Source organism: Pelodiscus sinensis, chromosome 2, assembly GCF_049634645.1.
Source record: "Pelodiscus sinensis isolate JC-2024 chromosome 2, ASM4963464v1, whole genome shotgun sequence".
Classification (NCBI taxonomy): Eukaryota; Metazoa; Chordata; order Testudines; family Trionychidae; genus Pelodiscus; species Pelodiscus sinensis.
In genome coordinates this window covers 148,017,933-148,042,255 of record NC_134712.1, presented here as the reverse complement: position 1 = coordinate 148,042,255, position 24,323 = coordinate 148,017,933, and the positions used below count along the sequence as shown (strand labels likewise).

Here is a 24,323-nt window from a genome sequence, read left to right as displayed (position 1 = left end):
CAGCAAGGGGGTTAATGACTAGTCACATCATTAGTCAACTATCCGACTAATATAGCTTATGCTTATCGGATAGTCGACTCGTCGCTTACGTCCCTAGTATATTTACAGCTTAGGGATATAAGCGTGTAGTTGACTATATGATTAACTGATAAGCCTAGGCTACACGCACCCTGCACCTTGCTGCCTCTAGAGGCTGCAAGGGGGTGTAGAAGCCATTGCTGGGAGGAGCCTGCTTAAAAGCCTGTTCTCCCCAGTACTAGCTCTATGGTGCCAGCTCCTTCCCTTCTCCTCTTCCCCTCACTCCCGGGCTGCTGTCTCTATCAGAGACAGCAGCCCAGGGTGTGAGGGCAGGGGAGGCTGCCATGAAGTAGCCTCTGTCCACAGCAGGCATCTGGTCTGCGTGGGGAGCAGGTTTTTAAATTGGTTCCTCTCATGGACCGTCTCCCGCCTGGAATCCTGCAATGCTGCTTCTGATACAGAGGCAGCAGTGTGCGGTGACAGGGGGCTCCCTGCCCTTGGGGACTATAGAATAGTTGAGTAACTGATCAGAATTCATGTGGTTACTCGACTATTCTATTACCTGATATCTAACATCCCTAGTATGGCTGGTGAACGTCACTTAGGAACACTGAGCTGTATTTCTTTAGGCAAACTGAACAGATGGTAGAAACAATAAGTTTTCTGATAAAATGGTCACTCCATAACAGAGGACGCTGCAAACTATGCTTGACTGCTTCTTGTCTTCTCTTTTTCCCCCCTTTTGTTTGTTATTATCAGTATCAACTTTTTCTAACTAATTACTTAGTATGTGGTGGTGGGTTTTTTCCTTCTGGGTGAAGCAATTCTCCTCTCTTTGTTCATTTTGTGGACACTTTACACAATGTTGCACTGCTATGTTTACATTCTAGTAATTTAATTCATCTCAGCAAGTTGTTGTAATTCCTCTGAGATCATCATACTTTATGAATAATTCAGAGATAATTTATAACACGTATTCCTACTACTGTGCAGTGCAGTTCGGAAAAGACATCATGTTTTCCTAGCCTCTCTTTTTTTTTTTTTTTTTGGCTTTATACACAAGTTTTGAAAATTCCACAACTGCTAGCCTGAGTTTAGACCTAGCGGTTAATGAGTGATGTGATAGACTACCCTCCTTCAAAGCTATCCCAGCAGAGTCCAAAGTAGTATCCTGATGAAAAACCATATATCCTGAGACCTTGTCTGAGTGGCATCATTTTTCTGTTCCAGAGCCTTAGCTTGTAGGTGTGTAGTTTGTAGTTCTCTTCCTAGTTTCTATATCCTCATGGCCCCATTTAGTCCTTCATTCCTAGGTCATGATAGGTTTAAAGAGAGGCTTGGCTCCTTTGTTCTGGGGCTCAGTCCTGTTGTTCATTTTCAGAAGGTTGTGAGCATCATTTCTACATTCTGATGATGGGAGAACTCCTGAGCACTGTTGAGGAATGCTGCTGGGAAGCTTTGATATGCAACGTGCAGCAAATCCAGTTGTGCCCAGCATCTTCTTTCACTCGCTTTTGAGGCTACATCTATACAAAGGCAGGGATCTCCACTCAGAGATCGATCCACAGGTGGTTGATTGTACTCTACCCCGATGAGAAGAGTAAGGCAGTCGATGGGAGAGCTTCTCCTGTCATTCTCCCATGGTGTAGACCCCATGGTAAATCAACTTAAGGGAAAGTCAACTCTAGCTCTGTTATTTGCGTGGCTGAAATTGCATAGCTTAGGTCGACTTTCTGTGGCATTTTAGATATGAGCTCAGTCTCATCGGTGGTTTCTGATGGGATTCTTCCATTCCCCACAAATCCAGCCACAAAGACCACAGGCACTCTTGAAGAAGAGTGCCGAATTTGTATCTGTACTTAAGCTACAGCATGCTGATTCTCATTTTTACTTTGCCTAGATTACAGTGAGGAAATCATACAATAAAATGGGTAGGATCCAATAAGGTTATTTGTGTGAGGGGGAGGGGATAGAGATGTTAAATTTTGATTAATTAACTAATCAAATAGTCGATGGAATTTCCATCAACTATTCGATTAGTGTATAAGGACACCTCCGCCTTTGAACTGTATCAAGAGCCCTAACATGGGGCTTCCTTTTGAAATGTACAAGAGCTCTAATGGGGCTCTTACACATTGCAAAGGCTGAGGTGCCCCAGGCCTCTTGTACATTTCCAATGCAGAAGTCCTGCAGGGAGCATGGGACCAGCAAGGACTCCCCTACTGGCCCCACATTCTCTGTGGTGCCTCAGCCTCGCCAGGGTTCTTGTTCATTTGAAAGGCTCAAGTGGCTCAGGGAGGGTGGGGCCAGCAGGGAGTCCCCCACTGGGACTCTTGTATATTTCAAAAGCAGAATCACAGCTGAAGTGGTGTGAGTGGAGACTGCTTCAGTCCCCGCTTGCACCATTTTCTGCTGTGCCTCTACCTCCCCTGCCCCCCACAGAGACGGTGCTGGGGAGAACCGGGTTTTAAGTCACCTCCCCCCAATACCTGCTTCCCCCCGCCTCTTGCTGCCTCTCTCTGATACAGGGAGCCAGGGAGGAGGGAAGCAATTAGTCGCATCACTAGTCAACTATCTGATAAGCTTCTGCTTATTGGGTAGTCAACTACTCTCTTACATCTCTAGTGGACGGTGGGACTTTATCTAAGGGTGTACGTTCCCTCGCTTTCCCTAATTTGTAATTCTCAACATTTCCAATAGTCTCTTTTGCACAGAAAATGATAGATTCCTATCTAGGGCTGGCCCACAACATTTTGGCACCTGAGGCAGGGAGCTGAAATGACACCCCAGTACCCGCTCACCTGGGCCAAAATTTTGAAAGGTCTTAATTCTGCCGCCTTCCTGTTCTACTCTAGAGCAGAGAGAATACATATGCACCAGCAGCAGACACAATTTTATACACTCTGGGTCTTAGTGGCGCCCCCCCCCCCCACACACACACACACTCAGTCTGGCACCTGAGGCAGCTGCCTCAGTTTGCCTCATGGTAAGGCCAGCCCTGTTCCTATCAGTTATTCAATACATATATTTTTGGGAGGAGGTCAGTAAGGGGAGAAAGGTGGTAGGAAGTATTCCCTTAGTTAAATGTGGGACAAATCAGGTGAAATATTTAAAAGTAATTTTGGTCTTTTAGGGTAAAACTCATTTCAGTTTGACTACAACTTTTCCGGTTTTACTTTGGTCTAGTTTTTGGTAAAACTTGAAAAAGAAAGTTTCCAAGGAGCTAAAATAATTGATCCCTTCCTCATTCAAACATGTTGACATGTGTCATCAGTTGCATTTTCAGTGCATGTTCAGTAACATTGCTTATTCTGTGCTCTCCTCCAGATTTAAACACTATTTGCCTGAAACAGCAGGTGCTTAAAAAGCCCCTTTGATACTGTTGTGACAGAGTTGGAGGCTTAATGACCATTTGAAGATCTTTTATTTGTAAACTGGCTGAATGCCAGAATTGAAAATTTGACATATTGGCCAACTGCGGTGAAAATGAAACCATATCTTCAGAGCTCAAGGTAGATTACAGTTCACCACATGGCTAGAAACATGGTCTATTAAAAAGAAAAACCTTTATTTTTCCAGGCTTAACCCTGGCTTTGAATCATGAGGATGAGGGTTGTATAAAGCAAAACTTATTTAATGTAATCATATTGCAGTCGTTTACATCGGGGTTCTCAAGCTGGGACTTGTGACTCCCACAGCTTTACCTAATTTAATAAACTTAAATTTCTATGTACAATGAAACGGGCAGTGTTTCAGGGATTTGAAACACACACAAACATCCTGAGCACAAGTTACAGTTTTGTAAAGCTCCAGTATGAACCATGTTAGCTACTCCCCTTCTGGAAGTGGTTTACACAGAGCCGTGGAAGAACCCTCTCCCAGCACGCTTGCTGTGGCCACAGTTGCAGTTTAAAGTGCTCATGCAGCTGCATTTTAAACTTTTGTAGACAAAGTCATAGAGACCAGGATTAAGGGGCACATAGAATCAGGAGGTGCCATTAGCAGATGTGGGACTGTTCTATGTGAGAAGCAATCTACAAATTTCAGAGGGAAAGTCAGGGACTACCAGGGTATGTCTACACTTGCACCCTATTTCAAAATAGGGATGCAAATGAAGACATTCGAAATTGCAAATAAAGTCAGGATTTAACTATCCTGTGCTTCATTTGCATATTCACATTATGGCACTATTTCGAAATAACAGACGCTGTTAAGACGCGGTTATTTTGAGAGAAAACCTTTCTCTTGAAATAACCCTTATTCCCCATACAATGAGGTTTACCAGTTATTTCCATCCTTCCTAGTCCATTGACACAAACCTTTTTCTTATTGGTATTAGCTGGAACATTCTGTTAGCAGAACGAGAAATCTCCTGAACTGTTGTCATCCCCTTATTGTTTCTCCTTCCTCTCTCACAGTTGGGCCTTTGTTCTTGGCTCCCACCCTGTTCAGGTTAAGGCAGCTGATATAAATTGTGTGTTAGGTTATTGATTTTTCCTGCTATTCTTTCCTAATAGAAGAAAAATAGTATTCTATGAAAAAGTCCTTCCAAAATTGACATATTCAAAAAATTCCATTCTTTCTACATCAGATCTTATCAGTGAACCACTGATATAACTGGGACAAATAATGCTCAGCAATCAGAAATTTAGACATTTTAAACTATAAATATTGGCTAGAAGTCAGCAGGTGCACATTACTTTAGCTCCTTTGACTGTGAGGGAGTTATCCCAATTTGCAAGAGCTGAGTATTAAAAGTTCAGAAATGGTATGAATGTTTGGGTTTTTTCTCTTTGATCGTATAAGAGAAAAGTTGGTTAGAAATAAGTAGGGATTAGGAGTTAAACTACTAGTAAACTTCATTAAACTCATAAATTGAATAGGCACACTGTTGCAGATTAACACAGAAAGGGGTGTGTAAGGGAATAATAACCAGCAGTCCGTCTTTGTGACATCATTACCTATGGCTTGTCCAAAGTGCCATTTGTTGCCCTCCTCACTCTTGTTACTCCCAAATCAGTGCCCAAGTACAGCAGAGAAATACTAGTGATTATTCACAAGTGGGCATCAGGCACTGTTCCTTCTCCAGTCTGCCACCTTCATTCATTGTTTTTGTAGGGACTTCCCCTGGTAGACTAACAATCCAGTCTCTATCTGTGGCCTCCAACTGCTCTTTTTGAAAAGTCTTAGAGCATTGAGAATAACAAGTATAAAGGACACTCCTCATTCTGCTTCTGTTTACTATATTCAAATAACAAGTAGCAGAATTAGCATTTTTCTAGAAGCCAGAGGACCATAGTACTCCCAGATTTTTAATTGATCTTAATAAGACTCAGGAATCTGAACTTGTGTTGAGAACTCCAAACTGAGGAGACTAATATGGCATCTTTGTTGTATCACACAGTGTAGTGTTGAGAGAGTGAATGATGTGTACATGGTCACAGTTTAAGTAGTATTTTTATACAGCACATTCCAGAAACACAGATGGAGATAAGATTCATTTATAATGAAGGATCTGAAAGTAAACCCTACGTCGGTTTTTTTAATTTTCATTTTTTGTTGTGAAAATAGATTGTACAGTTGGGAATCTTGCAAGGCGTATAATGCAGTATTTTGTTAGTGAAAGATGCATATAAGCACTTCAGCAACAGAAAGGAATAGGATAAAATGTAGCCACTGTTAAACTCAGATTAATTTATTAAAAAATTAACAAAAGTCAAATAGTAGTTGCATTGTCTTGTTAAACAGTAGATTAGCTATCCTATTTTCCATATAAAAAAATTATTTGAACAAATCAGAAAATCAGGCAAGCTCTTTTATGTGAAGGCTCAACTCTCAAAAAAATGGAACTACAAATGTTACTCAGCCACGAAAAGGAATTACATTCTACAATCTCATAAACTGCAAATGAAGTACACAGATTTTACTTCACACATCTGATTATGGCATAGATTTCAATTATCTGACATCCTTTTGTAGTAGGACTAGATTTGCCAAAGTCAATTTCCTGTGATTAAAATATGAGGCAATTATCTTTCAAAGTATAGTGTCAGTATAGAGTTTTATTGAATATTTTGTGATCAGCTGGCTCCAGTATTTAAAATGGTGTTTGCCAAGGAAAGAGGTATACCAAAATAGCGCTATAATTTCCCTAACACCAGAAATATCAGCGATCCTTAGCTGTGTGCAAAATACTATTGCATCTCTCATGTAAATGTAGATACTAAAATATATGCCACGATATGGTTCCCAGAATGGACAATGAGGTCCATATTTACATAGAAACTTGACCACCAGTAGGGTTTCAAGTGTTTGTACAGAGCCCTAGCTGAGGCTCTTGGCACCACCTTAACACTGGGGGAAGAAGGAGGGGCAGAACAGGTTTGAAAGATCCAAAAGCTTGCATAATCCACTTACTAGATGCTCTATTCTTGCTTTGTCTTAGGATATGCAAAAGATGTTTCTACAGTGATTCTCTATTTAAAAATTCTGGAGAGCTATACTTTTTGCATAGAACTTGTAAAACAGTTTGGGTTTCTGTTTTTAGTCTATCTGCTTCTGTTTTGTCCAAAGGGATAATTTTTAAAAACATAAGAATGGCCATCGTGGGCCAGACCAAAGGTCCGCCTAGTCCAGTATTCTGTCTTCTGACAGTGGTCAATGCCAGATGCCCCAGAGGGAGTGAACAGAACAGGTAATCATCAAGTGATCCATCCCCTGTTACCCATTTCCAGCTCCAGACACACAGAGGCTAGGGACACTATTCCTACACATGCTGGCTAATAATAAGTATTGATGGATCTATTCTCCATGAATTTATTCAGTTCTTTTTCTTCTTTTAAAGTCTTGGTCTTCACAACATCCTCTGGCAAGGAGTTGCACAGGTTGGCACCTGAAATGCATCCTTTTTGTTTGTTTTAAACCTGATACCTATTAATTTCATTTGATGACTCCTAGTTCTTATGTTATGGGAACCGGTAAATAGCTGTTCCTTGTTCACTTTCTCCATACCTGCCATAGACCTCTATCATATCCCCCCTTAGTCTCCTCTTTACTTAGATGAAATTCTGAATCCTTTCGAGTCTAAAGTGAATTTATTACTACTCCTTTTTTAGTGCAGTTTCAGTTAGGAAACATCAGGATGATAGGGGAGTGATTATGTAGTGAAAAGTATACAAAACAGTTTAATGTAAGAGCAGTGTTCTGTATAGTCACATCCAATTCAGGGAGTTCTGGAAGACTTTAGATTAAAAAATGCTCTTCAGGATATTCAGAGTACTACGTAAAGTGGTATAAGTGTGATGTACTTATTTTTTCAGTACTTCCTTAAGAGGTTGCTAGGCTCATCATAAGGCAGGGAGAGGGAAAGGTAGAAGAGAATGATTGTGGAACATAAAAAGCTGGATGAGGCCAGTTCTACTCTCATGTTGTTGGATGAAATAGTGGGCATCTCCTTGAAACACCTTAAGCCTTTTTCTTCTGATCAGGCCTCACAATTCTCCCATTTCAGTTCTCTAGCACTCCAAGGAATCCTCTAGGAGAAAGTGAGAAGAGAAGACCTTAATGTTAGCATGGAGGTAAAAATAAGCAGAAGAACACTTTAAAGAAATCTTTCCAACTTTTCTTATGCATCAGAAAGGAGCACAAGTACTCTCCCCCAGTAGGTTATTTTTAAGGAAGATACACATTTTGAAAAGAGCATGGATAGATGTAGGAATTGGAGTGCTGGGAGATGTTTATATGGTGCTCATATTGAGAACTTACAAAACAAATGTACCTTGGTGCAAGACACAGAAAGGAACATGCTACTGTGTGCCATATATTTGAAAAAGCACCAACATCTTACAAGCAGAACAATTTATGCTAAATGCCACCCTATTAATTCTTGAAAGTGAGATGAGAGATGTGATCTTTTTTTTATTCCCAGCAACTTTTTTTTATTTCCATTTACTTTCTTTGCCCCAGTTTACTGCAGTGTAGCCAAAGTTATAGCTTCGGAAACTGGTAGCCAGTTTTTTTTTCCCCTCTCTCCTCTGGAGCGGTGGAGAAACTCACTGAGGAATGGATCTTCTCGAAAGGGAGAAGAGGCAGATAGGGGACCTCATAATTTGGAGAGCTCTTTCCAAATTTGGAAAGCAGGAGGGTGTTGTTCTAACTACTTTAAAGAAAATTTGGAGTCACAGCAATAATCTACTAAAGTTGGTTGGGAAATGGTTTCATGAAAATTGAAAAACTGTTTGTTTCTTCAGTGAGTGCATTTTCTATTAAATTTTCATCAGTATTTTAGATGTGAATATTAATTGAATTGTTTTTTGAAACATGTCATTGAATCCCAGTTTACAATAAGAAAATGCAATTTTGGGTAAATAAAGAATTTTAAAACTATTTTGATACTTTCCATAACAAACATCACAGAATGTTTGATAATGTGGGCAATTTTTAAAGAATTTTTTGTTAGAGACTTTTTTTAAAACAAAAGAAGTGTATGGGAAATTTTCTACCCAGTTTATACTCTAGCCATGCCCCAGCATCATCATCTGTTCCCTCTTCATATTCTTTCTCAGGCAGTGAAGGGGTAGGAGAAAGGAGAGGACTACCTCTGATATTAGAGGTAGGGTTGTCAGCTGTCTTTGACTGACATGCATGGTCAAAAAGGGACCCCAGTGGCTTGCTAACTGGGCCATTAAAGTCAGCTTGGCCACAGCAGCTGGCTCTGTGCAGCTCCTGAAAGCAGCTAGGTGCAAGGATGGCCAGTGGGGCTCAGCACACTACCTCTGCCCCGGTGCAAGAGCTGCCCTGAGTGCCAGCTACTTAGCTCCCATTGGCCGGGAACTGTGGCTAATGGAAGCTGCGGGTAAAGCACTGTAGGCAGTGGCAGAATGTAGAGCTGCCTGGCCTCTCCCTGTGCCTAGGAGTTAGGAAGAGATACCCCTGGCAGCTCCTGGAATCTCCTGTCTCCTACAGCAGAGGCAGCCAGATAGCTCTGCATACTGCCCTGTCTGTAGGCGCCACTCTCTCAGTTCCCATTGATCATGGTTTCTGGCCAATGGGAGTTTTGGAGTTGGTGCTTGGGGCAGTGCTTGTGCCAGGTGGGACTGGAGTAATGTGTTGAGCCCCACTGGCCACCCTTGCATCCAAGAGCAGGAAGGACACATTGGCTGCTTCCAGGAGCTTCCTGAGGTAAGTGCTACAGAGTCCACATCCCAGGTTCCTTTCTACATCCCAAATTCCTTGCCCCAGCTGTAAGCCTTCTTCTGCATCCCAAACCTCTCATGCTACAGCCCTCCCGCACCTCAACACCCTGCTCCTGCCAAGTGGAAAATGAGTGAGTGAGCAAGAGTGAGGGAGATGGAGCCGCACTGGGAGGAGGGATGGAGTGAGTAGGGTGGAACCTCAGAAAAGGGGCGGGACAGGGGTGGGATAATCAGAAAATTGGCAGCCCTAGTTAGAGGGTAAGGAGCTTCAGTTTCCCATCTTTCCCATCGCTGTAATGCAGGGGTGGGAAACCTTTTTTGGCTTGGGGGCCGCTGACCCACCACAAAATCACTCGGGTGTTGCACACAAGTGAGAAGCAAAGTAGAAACCCCTGACTGAGAAGGAGAAAGACACTCCCCACATTTCTCTGGCACACCAGAGCCTGGGGGGGGCCCAGGCTAGTAGATTTTGAGTGCTCCAGCCCTGCACGTAGGTGGCTGGAAGGCTGGAGCACCAGTGTGGGCTCTCCTGTGCTGAGCCTCAGGGACTGGATCCAAGCAAGCTGGGGTCCACATCTGCCCCCCGGGCCTGAGGTTCCTCACCCCTGCTGTAATGCCTGGAAGAAAGCCTGTTTTGCGTTCATGTTGCCCAGAGCTCCAACACAAATTTGTCATCTAAAGGTTTGAATAATTAAGAAATAACTTTTACTGACATTTAAAGTCTGTCATCTCCAAGAAGCTACACATGTAATATTGCATTTTACAACAATCAAGCAAATGACAATACTGCTTCTTCCACATGACTCACTTTACAGTTGTGATGCACCTGCAGTGGAATATTGTGTGCTGTTGGTCCAGGCTGGTAGTGACAAAGTAGAAGCCAGAGTCTATTTGACAGGTATCTGCTTCTTAATTGGCATGCTTACACAGTCAATGCATAAGAAAGCTATCAAGAATTGAGTGGTCATGGAAAGCTGACAAACTGTGGACTCCTGTTACCTGTACTGTATCTGTTCTCTGTTCAGGTGGAGAGAGAACTTCATTCTAGTGTGCTTTTGATCTGGCGTCTTGCACAAGCATTAATTTCACTAAACATTTAATACAGTGACAAAATCCTTCTTTAAAATACATTCTTTGCTTATTTGACTCTGATCTAGAGAGTTATTAAATACCGTGCTTTCAGAACAGTGACATGGATGTGTACTGTTTCTAAGCAACATTACTTATATCTTAAGAGATGATCATCTCAGATTTTTGCAATAAGGTTATTGAATTTTGTGATTAATAAAGTACGTCTCTCTCTAATTCATCTTTGCCTTCCCTGAAACAAGACAAACAATATCCCAAAATGCCATTTTCTTGATTGCATTAAGAAATAGCTGTACATCTTATTTTAATGGAGGTCAGATGGCTGTTTTTGTAAACATTGAAAAATTCAGTTTGTCAGTCATGTTGGTTGAGACTTAAATAGAACTTGCCACCTACACCAGAGTTGTTTGACCTCTTCAAGTAAGCTAGTGGAGGTGGAAATTATTTCATTCCTTTCTTTGCCCTGGTCTACAGTAGGATTTTATTTTGAAATAACTTCCCTTAGGTCGAATTTATAAGTGGAGCATCCACACTACCAAGACTGTTATTTCGAGATAATGGACCGCTTATTTCAAAATCTATATTCCTGCTTTTCTCGGGGAATAATGCTACTTATTGGAAAAAGTGTTAGTGTGGAGGCTCCAGTGCATATAGCTATTTTGAAATAGTGTTAGTGTGGAGGCTCCAGTGCTACTATTTCAAAAATAATTACTCCCCAGAGTAATTTGAACTGATTATTCCCCATTGCTTTCTGGAGTTCTAAGTTGAGGTAGCACATCCACATTAACAGAGCCTGCCTCGGACTAATTTTGAGGCGTCCCTGTAGTGGGGGTACACTATTTTGATTTTGTAAAATGGGGAGTAATTAAGTCACATTTAATTATTTTGAAATAGTTTCCTAGTGTAGACCTAACCTTTATAGTTAAAGAAGAGAATTTCTAAGTAATGTTTCTAAGATTGTTTACGATGTGTAAAATGCACTGTTGTAAGTGGTGGGGGAGGGGAAACAGATTAGTTGAAAACTTAAGGATCAAATTCTAGACTAATTGAAATCAGAGTTTTTCTGGGAGAGAGAGAACTAAATGAAAATGCCTAAAATGTTCTAGTGTAGTGTTTCTTAAACTTTTTAAGACCAAAGAACACCAAGAATGTGGTGGTGGTGTTTTTTTTCTCAACAAAAAAAGGGTCAGAGGGGAAAAGTTATTAAGCCAAAAAAAAAAAAAAATAGTGGGTTGGGGGAAAGGTTACCTGCCCCTTTAAGGGTGGCCATTTTGAACTCTGTTGTTCTCCAAGCCACACCTCCAACGGTGTGTGCCACGGAACACAGTTTAAGAAACACTGTTCTCTAGTGATTAGGTTTCTGACCCCTTAACACAATTTTTTTTAATTCAAAAGCAGTAGGGGACATGCTCCCACACTTATGATGTCCTTTATAATGGCCATAAGAATCTAAAAATAAAGCAGTTGCCCACATCTTTGCATATATATCTTGAGCTGAATGGGATCTGTTGCAAATGTCATCCCTCCTTCTCTTCCCCCCCCTCCAGATTACTTGTAAAAGACTTTGAGCCAAATTTGCTGTTTTACCTGCATTTCTAGAGAGGGCAGATACGGACATATTCATTCTGTAACTCTGCCTATACACAGCACCAAACTTTTGCAGTTCTGTGTTATATTTAACCTAGTCTCTGAGTGCTTGACATTCATTTAGAACAATATTTGAAACAAAATCAAAAACCTATTGCACACTTTACAAACTGATGATGCAAATATTACAGCTGCTCCCTTCAGTAATATACTCATTGAACAGTAAGTAGTTCAACAATGAAACCACCATACCATATAACCATACAAGTAATTTGTTCCTTCCCTGACATATATTGGAAAATATGGGCTTTTTTGTCTAATAGTGTATTTGGAAGGTTAAAAAATGGCCTGAAGTGGGCCCTAAAAATGCCTTATCAGCTTTTTGTCTTTAAAAAAAACCCAACCTTTCATCCGAGCCCCTTTCCTGATCTCCTGCAATTGCAATACCACAGAGAAGAAGAGAAGCTTAGGGATATTTACTAGTATAGTGTTTCTCAAAGACTTTGGTGATCCTGCGTTGGAAAAGCCACTTTATTTACCTAAAAGGTCCAGAGCCACAGAGCCTCATGGCTCCCATTGGCTCCAGTTCGCTGTTTACCTGTGCCACGACTGTTTTTCTGCCTGTAACAGCCAGTAGTAGTGTTAGGAGGTAGCAAGCAACTCAACTGTCAAGGCCCCATGCCAAAGGGGCCCAACAAAGCTAAACTGCTCTGGCTTTGGCTAGAAACCCCAGTGACAGGACTTGGGTCCATGGGGCTTTGGTTTTCTGCCTGGGCTCCAGCAAGTCTAATGCTGGCTCTGCTTTGCAGAACTCCCCTCTTCCCCACCAGAACCTGCTTACAGCCCTTTGTAGGGTTGCAATCTCCTGGTTGAGAACCACTGGCCTACATTTCATTATGATACAATGCTGCCCCTAAAACAAACAAGGCTCCAGTTCAGTTTTGTGCTGGGTTATTGTCCTCCGAAGAAGTTCTTTTCAAACATTTAAAAAAAACATATTCTCAATTCTAAGCAACAAAGCTGGCATTTCAAAATTGTTTTTCAGTCCTTTTCCTTCCACCCATGCCCATAACCTCCACAGTGTTTGTACTTGACAGCTGCACTGGTGACTTATATTCACGAGTTAGACTGTGAATAATGGTACAAGACCCAGAGTAGTGAGGGTGCAAGCTTCCTTACCAGTATCTGCCTGTGAATCAGCTCTAGCCTGGGCTGAGGGTAGTTCAGTTTTCAATCCCACACATTCCTATAAGAGTGCCAAATTAGTAAAACTTGTGGGGTTTGTTTTGTGTAAAGGCTGTAAATGCTATTCAGCAATTAATAGCATTATTTAAAGACCCTATCAAATGCCATTATCTTTCCTTATAGTACTCTTAACTAGTCAAGTTGTCTTAAATTTATTTTGCTGCCTGAATGGTGCAATGGCAGTTCTTAATTGCAATTGACATCAGACAGCTGCCAAAAGACCTCAGACAATTACTCAAGCAGACATTTAATAGAGAATTTAGTATCCTGGGGTTTAAAATGCTGGCTCCATATTGCAGGGCATTAGCAATGAAATCATTCACTTTTTGCTTCTGTAGCTAGTTGTAGAAACCTTCTTCAAATTGAACAGAGAGCAAAATGTTTTGACGCTAAAATAAATAGTAAATGTATTTCACAACTTGGTGATATGTCAGTGTTCAATACTGTCATGATAAACATCTAAGAAATACCTTATTAATTGGAGAAAATGATAGGGTTACCAGATGATTTCCAAAAAATACCAGACACATGTATCTCAGATGGGTGTGTGTGGCTGGGAGGAGCTCGGGGGGAGCGGGGCTGGCCAGGGGAGATCGGGGGGAAGGGGGAGAACTGCCAGTGGGAAGCAGGACTGGCCAGGAGGGTGTCGGGGAGAGCGGAGCTGGCGAGGGGAGGAGTGGGGGTGGGAACCATTCGGCAGGGAGCGGAGCTGGCCCGGGCACAGGCAGATCCCGGGGTGCTGCCCATCCCGCACACGGTCCCGGCAGGGAGCATGGGGGCGAGTCCAGCCCTGGGGATTCCATCCCGCCCCGACCCTGCCCTCCTCTCTACTGTGTGAGCGTGTCTACCAGCCAGGCAGTATGCAACTACGTAGTGATACTCATGATGATAATAAAACTTACTTAATTGGAAAATACCAGACATTTATATGTCTGATATTTTCTCAATTTGTTTCCTGGACAGAAAGCTCAAATACTGGACTGTCTGATTCAAAACCGGACACCTGGCAACCCTAGGAAATGAAAGCACTTTCAGTTTAATTGTTTAATATCTAAGCAGTGTACTTCTCATGAGTTTTTAAAACAAATTGCCTATGTGCACTCTCCCTCCCCTGCCAAACCCTTTAAGAAATCTTTTATTTTTCCTTTTGAATTACAGAAAAATGCGAAAGGCCTGGATTTATTTGACCAGATTGTATATCATTTGGACCTTGTGGAAACTGATTACTTTGGCCTACAGTTCATGGATGCTTCCCAGGTTACAGTATGTACAACTCTTTTATTTCATGTTTGCAATAGTTTATGATGCTGGTGGAAATGATAGAAAAATATATTAATGAAATACTGAAATAAATATAGAGAGGGGATGGTCAACAATTCTTATAAATAGGGCCAGACTTTCCAAGTGAGGCATGTGTCATTTCATGTTGTTGTTTGTATGCATACAATTGAGGCCCTTATGGCCAGTTTGGTGCTGATTGTGTGTGGGAGAAGGAGGCTTCATGTTTGGTAGGTCCATGATACTGAAAGTGGGTTAAAAAAAACCCTTTTATCTTGGTATAATTTTTAGTAAATCAGGGCTTCTGATAGCCCCTGCCTCTGCTGCCAGAGCTGCAGATTGTATTGTTTTTTTAGCCTGATGGAGAAATAGCTGTTTAGATTAAAATCTTATATTTGTGGTACTCATTATGCAAAATGTTCACCCCACCCCAGGACTCATAGGTCTACAGTAAAAATTAGCTATTTAAATAAAACAACCTCATCCATTTTACAAGTTGGTGAAACTGCAAATCTAATTTCCTGTAGCTTTCCCCCTCTTCCCCCCCCCCCCCAAAAAAAATCTAAACTATTTGTAGCTTTTTACTACAGGCAGATCCACCTTATTCTCTGTAATTTTGCTACCATCGCTGGTTGTTTGAGTAGCAAATGAGATTTTAGGAGCTTGGACGTTTTCTGCAACTGGGTCATCTCTGAAATAAGTCTGCAATAAATCTTAAATATTTTCCAAAGCACCCAGGAGGAATAGATGCATTAAGGGTCATATGAAAGGAAATATTAGTAAATGGTGAAACGTACTTCCTGAATTTTTCTTTTCAGAATTCTATTTCATTATCTAGTGAACAGAAGATGTAATAGTCTAGCAAAAAATATTATGTCAGCATCTGATTACTTTTGTGCAGTATCTTACTAATCAAAGTACATGTTGAACCTCCCTAGTTCGGCACATTCTGGTCCAGCAACATTTGTGGTCTAGCATGATTTTAGTTAGGCAAATGTCCACTCGTCATGAGTGTGGCCAATCTTCTTGCTGTCTCATAAAGTTTGTTTACAGCCACCAATCATGACTCTCAATGTTCTGTGCTGTTATTTAGCTCTAATTTCGAGGTTCAATCAGTATCTCAGATCACCAGATTGCAGTGATAAACCAGCACACGTACTAAAACAGGCTGAGATGGGAATATAATTTTGCATGTAGTAAGAGAAGATCTTATTGAGAGGGGAAAAATCTGGTCTTATTTATTTAAAAAAACTTTATTTTCTCTTAGTAAATTTGTTTGTACATGTTGAATCTCTTTGGTCTGGGACACTCTGGTCTAGCAAAATCTATTGCTAGATCAGAGAGCCCCAGAAGGCTGGGAACAGGGGCCAGGTGGCTGTGGCATCTTGGCGAGCCCCCCGGCTGGAGCCTGGCAATCTACTGACAGACCCAGGAGAGCCTGTAGTCCATCAGCGGGGGGGGGGGGGGCAACCTTCTCAGGTCTGGCAAATTCCCTCCTTTGGGACTGGTGAGGTCCGAAGTGTACCAGAACACGGAGGTCCAACCTGTACTTCATTAAACTGTATGTACTGTATAGATCCTGAGAAAACACAAGTATGCATTTCAAACACTGACTTTTCCCTTGTTTCAATAGTTGCTGACATTTGCTGATTGTGAGATGGATTTTTTTTTAAAGTAAACTGGTCATTAGGTCACAGCTGTTAGAGAGTAGTGTGTTCATTATAAGAAAAAGATATTAGAAAATAAGGAAAAACTGGTTGACTTTTGATTTTATATTTCCATCAAAAGCACCGTGTCTAAATCAGTGTCTACTTTTCTCTGCTTGTAAATAGAGCTCATTGAAAACCAGGAAAATAATTTTATAACAAATTCTAAGTTATCTCAAGTTTTGTTGGGTATGATGTGTGCTGTGTTTTCATATTTTTAATTTAAACCATTTTCAAAATGGTTATATTAAATTGTCATTTACTCAGAATAGTGTTTATATGGAGAACCAGATTTTCAATAAAAAACATTGTTAATTATTTCAATTTGATGTGTATTAAAGCATTGTGTGGATAAACCAAATTCAGATAATATCGCATTTTAATATTTTTTTTTGTTTCTGAAAAAGGCCATTTATCAATGGAAAGCTTCTTGTCTGAAAAAATTGGGTCAGCTATATAGGTATCTTACGTACGTTTTTACAAAAAACTCTCATTAAGTGGCTTAAGCCCAATAAGAAAAATTATCCTTTGACCATGCAGACCTTCTTTTTCTCCTTTCCCCAGTGTCTGTTCTTTTCTTCGTTAATTTCCTAATCTGTTCCTTGCCTTACCTACATTCATAGCTCTTTCATTTGTAATCTCAAATAATTTCCATTTTATGTTCCACTTGCCACTGAATGAGGACACTTATGAGCTAAGCCCATATGTGGGGATGCATGCTCCCTTCTGCCATTGACTAATATCCCTGTAAGGTGTGCAGCCATGAAGTTGCTTAACAAGTCCTGTGCAGGGGCTCAGGGCTCCTCACTGAGCACCACCTCTGTCTGCTTGCCTCAGCAAGAAGCTCCATGGCAGCTCTTTGCTGGGACTGAGGAGGGTCCATTCTGCCCTGGCTTCAGCACCTCTGTTCTGGGGATGGAGAACACCTCTCCCCTGGATGTGGTGTCTCATCCCCAGCCATGGCACCCAACCCTGGTGCCCCTCCCATGGTTAGGCCTTCTGGAGCTGCAGTGAGAGAGAACTGTGAGTAGTCCTCTCTCCCCACGGCAGCCTGCACCCCAGAGCCCACATCCACAACCAGAGCCCTCAGCATGCACCTCAGTCCCTCAGCCCCACTTCCGCCACACACTGCCCATACGTGGAATGACTTTGCGTGTGATACATCGCCTCTGTGTTGGTGCACATAATGAAAGTCATTCCACACATAGACATAAAACACTAGAGGGAAAACTGCCCACAGACACAACTGGCTGCTTATTGACCCTATAGGAGGGGAGTCCAAACTTTTTTCAAAGAGGGCCAGATTTGATGAAGTGAACATGCGTGAGGGCCGACCATTTTGCCTGACATTCTTTGAACCATTAAAATTAAATGCAAATTAACTATTTTATGCAAAGTTTATTGCAAACGGCATACTTTTCATTTCGTCACATGGATGACAAATCTAAACAGGTGTTAAATCACTCTGCCTTTCGTATCTGAAGGCCAGATGAAAAAAAATCCAGGAAGCTGAAATATATGTCAGGAACATTGTAAAGTACATTACATATTATTGGTAATAAAGGTTGTCTGTCAACTTTTAAGTTCAAAAAATATGAACAGGAACATAACACCAAGTATACATGTTGTGTCCAAATATATTTATAACTGATTTAGACCAACTGACATTAACTGAGATTTTACAATGTATTCATCTCAATACATATGGATTCGTTGGGGGCCTTAAAAGATAGATATTGCCAAATTACCTGTGGGGCCGTATTAAACCGGAACACGGGCCGCAATTGGCCCGCGGGCCGGACTTTGGACATGCCTGCCCTATAGCGTATAAAATGCCCAGTTTGCCCTAAGCATGGACCTTTGTGTAATATGGGTTCCCTGTGCTCCCTCAGAGCCCAGCTGGCAAGGAGGCTGTAGCTGCAGGTGCAGTTCCTGAAGGCACATGACACATCAGGGAAAGGAAAGGGTCCAAGCAACAACAGCAGAATTTCAAAGAAAAACTATCTTTTGGGACTCGAAGCAGCTCAAAACAGTCACCAAAGGGAACATCAACTTTATGAAAAGGCCTTATTCTAGCAAGAAAAAGGGGAGAGAGGGAAGTAGACTAGAACCAGAAGACAAGGCTGAGCAGAGGGAAGAACAGACTCCCTTGATCCCTAGCAGAGAATCTGACTATTCCTTGTGATGAGAGTAGCATGTGTGTAAATTCTCTATAACTTGCTGTAACGTGATCTCCAAAGAAGGAAATGATAAACTAGATCCACAGTTTGAGTGCAAATCAACGAGCATTTAACAACTAGTGAGGAGGCTTGGGAAACCAGGCACTCGTTTCAGCATTTAGCAGCTGAGGGATATCAGATCTGGGGTGTGAAGTTAGTGTGTGGGCCTAAAGGCTCAGAAGTGGGACTTAAACTCTCCCCATTCCCAATAAGCCGAAAGTATGTGGGACCCAAGGTTTGGAACTAATTCAGACAGATGAATGACCACAAGAGGAAGCTCATACATGGTTGCATCTCCCTCCCATGGGCCAGCATGAATCCCGAAGCTGCTTGTAGGAACTCCTCTAAGGCACACTAGCCATCAACATGTAGTCTCTTTGCGCTTACTGCAGGTGGCAAGATAGCAACATCATCATAGTTCTCATTTGTACATGACATAACTATAGTCCAATCACTCTAATATGATCATTTGGTTTCTCCACCATATTTAATTTCTAAATACTTTCCATTTACATACAGCATATGATCTTGATATTCTGTTTCACTGGTCAGCTGCACAGTTTTATTTAGTAAAGGCTACGTTTACCCTTCTGCCACTCACCATTTCCCTATCTTAACCTCAGTTCCTTTCCCCTTTTTCTGGCTGCTAGCCTTAACCTTCCTACTTGTTGCTCGCTTATCCCAGCTTGTTTTACCTTGAGTGTAATTTAAGCCTTTATCTGTCAAGAAGCATTGCCTTTGTGCACCACTGAATCTGTTAAGAGCCTGCCTTTGGAGTTAGTTGCAGGATTAGAGGTCTGAGGTTCTAAATTCTTAGAGGCTACAACTCTCTTGACTGTATCTCAAGTGGCAAGAACTTTAAGTCAGCTCAGAAAGCACCCATCATAGCTCCTGTTCAGTCAGGAGAGATAACACTGTGCTCTAAGGACAGCAACACTCAAGCACAGTTTGCTTTCATAATTCCAGGATTTTGGCTGGGATCAAAAAAGTCATGTCTTTCTTGTAAAACCTGGGAGTCGGGCCAACAGGTGCTGCCAGCAGCTATAATTGATTATTTTAAATATTGTTATTTGAATGAATACTAGCAGTGTAAATAAATACTATTTTTGTCAGAATAACCATTCATGTATATTATTTACCTGTAACAAACTTCTTTTAACATAAAAGAAATTTTAAAGAATAAGTTTGTATTTAAAATGAGGAACTGTACTCCAGATGAGGAGATTAGAGCAGGAAATACCCTTAAACAAATGTTAAATTGAATTGGCATCACTTTATCCCCATTCAGTTTGTAAAAATTAATATAAATATCTTACAATTCCAATATATCTATTAAAAGTATGCATTTTATTTGTTCCAAAGCACAGCTTTGTCTCATCATCTTCACTTTCAAATTCTAGCCCTGGAAGTGGAAATAAGTATATTTAAACATGAAAACAAAACAAAAACTATATGGGAAAATGTTATGGTAGAGGCCATTGTAGGTTTGTGAGAGAGAAAACTTTAAACTTTCTAATTCATAGTTTATTATCCAGAAATAAATCTCTGCTTCACAACTTGCAGGCTGATCGTGACAGTCACAAAATGAAACTAAATTCTGTTATAGTTCTATTCTTATAACGTTGTACTATATCTTGTTACTATAGAACTCGGTGACACAACTCCCAAGACTTTGTCCTTTATATCTATTTCAGTTATAGTCCAACTGAAATACTTGTACCTCATATATTCAAAGAAGAGTGTAACAACTAAGCCTGTAGTATTCTAAAGCTCCCCATATATTTTCCCCTCTTTTTCTGAATAAAAAGCAATATGCTACTCCCTGTAATTGTTCTTTTTTGTGAGAGGAAAAAGCAATGGGTGGAAATTGAAAAAAACCCAAACCTGTCAGTGTTCTCTTTCATGAGTTTTCCATCGATCAGCTACCCGCAGACACGAATAAAGTAGTCAAATTTAGCCTCAGATGAATGCAAATTTTTGCTACAATAAAAAATGTATGAAGTGACTTGGACAAAATATTAAGCTAAGAGTTTTTTGAGGCTTTGGAAATGTGTGGGTGTGGAGTTTTGTTTGTACTTTCAATTCTTGTCTTTCATTGAGATTGGAAGTAGCAAAATCTTATGAGACTTTAAGTTGAACTAAGGTACACAACTCCAGCTATGTGAATAAAGTAGCTGGAATCGAAGTACCTCCAAGTCATCTACCTCCTCCAGCTGACTTACCTTACTCTTCTTGACTGGGGTCAACTGGAGAGCAATAAATGGTTGATTTGGCAGGTCTTCACTAGACCCACTAAATCAACTACCATTACATTGATCTCAGGAGTAATGTAGATGGGTTGTTCCAGTTGGAAGGCAGTAATTGATTTTGTTGAATGTACAGTTTACATTAGTTTATATAATATTGATCTCCAAATCAAAATTATTTGAGGTTCTCCTATTACTAATCTTGACCCACCTTTTGTTGAGATTTATAATTTCCTTATTACTTGGTCCCAAACACTTTTTTCCCTGTTGTTACACTGCACAAAGGCAGCGGGCAATCAAAGGTAACACAGGCCTCTCAGCATCCAGAGAATACAGTCACATCCCTTGTCTGAAGTGTCTTTTGTGCGTTAGAAAAACATTTGTACCCTTGTTGGTTTCCTTTTCATATCATAAGTCCAAACAGAAGGAGTGCTAGTATTTGGTCAGTGTGGAGTTCAGTGTATTTCTATCTGTAATTTTGCTTCTATTCCCCAAAGGAACTCTATTTTGATTAACAAGGGAAAATAAATTGCACATCGGTCTTTACAATCTGTGATGTTATATTTGCATACTGCTGACTAGCAATTTATAATCTTAGAATACACATTTTTGTTTTGTATTTCTTTTTTTTCCATTCATTTAATTTTAAAAGAAAGGTGTTGTCAGGAAGCAGGAACAGGAGGTTAAATTAAAAGTATCATGTACTAAATTTGGTCCCTTACGGTAAATCTAGACTACCGGCTTCTGTCAACAAAGAGCATCTTGACTACATCCAGTTCTGTCGACAAAGCAAGTTGCTTTGTTGACATGACAGTGTAGACGCAAAGGACAGTGTAGATGCAATAACACCTTCTGTCAACAGAACTCTGTTGACAAAAGGTGTTATTCCTTATAGAAAAAACTGCTGAGTTCTGTCGATGTTATGTCGACAGAACTCAGCGGTAGGGTAGACGCAGGTATAGTTTTGTCGACAAAAGTCCACTCCAGTTATTGCCACCTGACTCAAGTCGTTGTCCTAAGAAATACACACAAAAGGCAGGAATATTTAATCCATGTCTCTTCTGCATATTGGAGTTTAGGGGCCAGCATGGGAGCTCCCAACAGCCTTTATTCTCTGTCCACAACATGTGCTATAGATAGGGTTCTACCAAATTGACAGTCATGCAAAATATGTCATGGATCGAGAAATCTGGTGTCCTCCCATGAAATCATGCCTTTTTTGTGATTTTACTACCCATGTTGTCCTTACTTCTGCATTGCTGCTTTCAGAACTGGATGGCCAGAGAGTGGCAGCTGCTGTCTAAGGGCCCAGCTCTGCTGGCTGCAGCACAAAAGTAAGGGTGGCAATACTGTACCATGCCATCTTTACTTTTGCACTGCTGCTGGCAGTTGTTCCGCTTTTAGGAACACGATTCCTGGCCAGCAGCCACAGCTTTCCAGCTGCTCAACTCTGAAGGCAATGCTGCTGCCAGTAGCTGCGCAGAAGTAAAGATAACCATATTGCAACCCCCATACAGGTGACCCCACCCAAAGGTCAGCTCCCCTACAATTACTACACTGTGGATTTTCAGATTTGAATGTCTGAAATCATGGAATTTGCCATTTTAAAAATCCTCTGACCATGAAATTCAGCAAAATGGACCATGAATTTGATATCTATCTAAAGATAAAGACAAGGCCTGATAACTCAAAGAAGACCATGGAAGCCTTTTAATTTATTTTAATCCGTGGTGGGTCAGGGCCTTGAAATGCGTCTGTGTCTGGTTATTTGTGAAGGATGTGGACTGACACTCCATTCCTGTTCCATGTCACGTGGACCAATGTGAGCTCAGACCTCAAAATAAGTACTAAGTGGTTAGTGACTGATCATACAAGTTGAGAAGCAAAGATCAGTTTCTTCAGACTTTCTTTCTTCTGGGTATTTTGTTTTTCCTTCAAGATTGCCAGTTTGTTCAACTTGAACTTGAATAAGATTTTTAACAAGTTTTTTTTTTAATTAGGGCTTTTCCTGTTTCTGGAGCTTTTATGGTGATGCTTTTTTTGGTTCCTTTTATACGTCTAAATATTTGAGAAATGGAGAGTGAGTAACAACTCAAAGCAGTACTTAGGCTAGCTAGTATTTATCTGGGAGCATAATACCTCAGCTAGTGCTGAATGGTATATATAACGATGTTTGGATCACAGTAAGAAACCATCTTACATTTTAGGAGGGATGGAGTACAAAATGGGTAAGTATTTGGGTAATGCAACAGATTCAGTTGTTGACTCTGCTATAGATTTACTGTTTTATATTGGGCAAATCACTTAATTTGTTTGACTAAATTCCCCATTTATAAAAAGATGAGATTAACACTTCTTCTCACCCACTTTTTGTCTTTGTGTTGCAAGCTCTTTGAGGCAGGACCTATCCTAACTATGTGAATGTGTGCCAGTCTCATTTGAGACCTCTGATATGGACTAGGGATGTGAAAGTGTGTAAGCATTTACACGGTTAGCCCATGAGCCTGGGCTCATCGGTTAAGCTGGCTCCCTGTGTACACCGGGTCCCATGGAGCCGCCTTCCCTCCCCTCCTCACTCACACAGGCTGCTGTCTCCAATATAGAGGCAACAACACAGGAGGGGAGAGGTGCATCAGTTCCTGTGGAGTTAACCTCTCCTCCTCCCACACTACTGCTTCTATATCAGAGGCAGAAGCAGGGGAGGGAAGCAGGCGGGAGCCAGCTTAACAACCTGCTCCCAGTGCATACTGGATCCTAGGGAGCCAACTGTTCCTTTCCTCCTTCCTCCTGTGTATAACCACTGCAATTTTGAGCAGTTAGATATTTACTTTAATAAATGCATTTTAACATCCTTAATATGAACACATGTTCACTCACTAAAAAACTAGACTGAGGAAATTGGCTGTCTTTGTGTAGCTGCTCATCCTATATCTCATGAATAACTACTTTCTACTGCCTCGGGCTGGATTTTACTGGTGAACTAAACATGTAATGGTTCAACACACTGAAAATTCCCAGAGCTGTTCTAGTCCCTGGTCCTCTTTAATCTTTCTAAGGAATATGTGGTGTTTACCTGAAGGGCTTATGATAATACTATAGTACAATCTTGACAGGCGATAAAGAAGCCGGCTCTTAACTTCTGAGGATCAATGACTGAGAAATTGTCTTCTGCCATACTACTTCATACACACATATATCTCTTTTAAATACACAATAACAATGGTACCTGTCATGTGCAGGCTCAAGACTTTCTCTTGTTCGCTTAATTTTGTGTTTAATGTGCATTGGTGGAGATTTTTCAATCTGTTCTCACCTTAGGATTTAATCAGGCATGTTGCCTATTTTATTATACATTTTTCAGCTTATCTTTGTGATGAGGTCAGAAGCCTTTGGGCATAGATGGCTGGAAATTAAAGGTTGTGTTGTATATTATTGAAGTTGATCTGGAGTGACATCAGCCAGTCACCAACAAAGCAGCTGTACAATAAAAAGTCTAATGAGGTTTGTACTAAACTGGGAAAATGTATATGCACAATTTTCTTTTCCTTTTGGCATGTGAACTATAGGAGGAGTAAGAGGAGAAAGGCTATCTGTTTCATACAATTTTTAATGTGATTTTCCTGTCTCAGATTCAGCTTGCAACATGGACAAAACTCCTCTTGATGCCCCAACACTTTAATTTTGCTAAGTAGAAACTTGTGACTCAAATTTATACCTGTAAAGCACCATCATATGGATAAT

The 24,323-nt window shown here is 40.9% G+C and overlaps 1 protein-coding gene across 2 annotated transcripts in view; it reads left to right on the top strand.

Annotated features, from left to right (window-relative positions):
- EPB41L4B (erythrocyte membrane protein band 4.1 like 4B) overlaps positions 1–24,323 on the top strand; it is a 266,029-nt gene that overhangs the window by 81,627 nt on the left and 160,079 nt on the right. For both annotated transcript variants that reach the window (XM_075921605.1, XM_075921604.1), the window contains exon 2: positions 14,292–14,396. In XM_075921605.1, the coding sequence (XP_075777720.1) occupies positions 14,292–14,396 (105 nt within the window). The remainder of the gene's footprint in view (positions 1–14,291; positions 14,397–24,323) is intronic.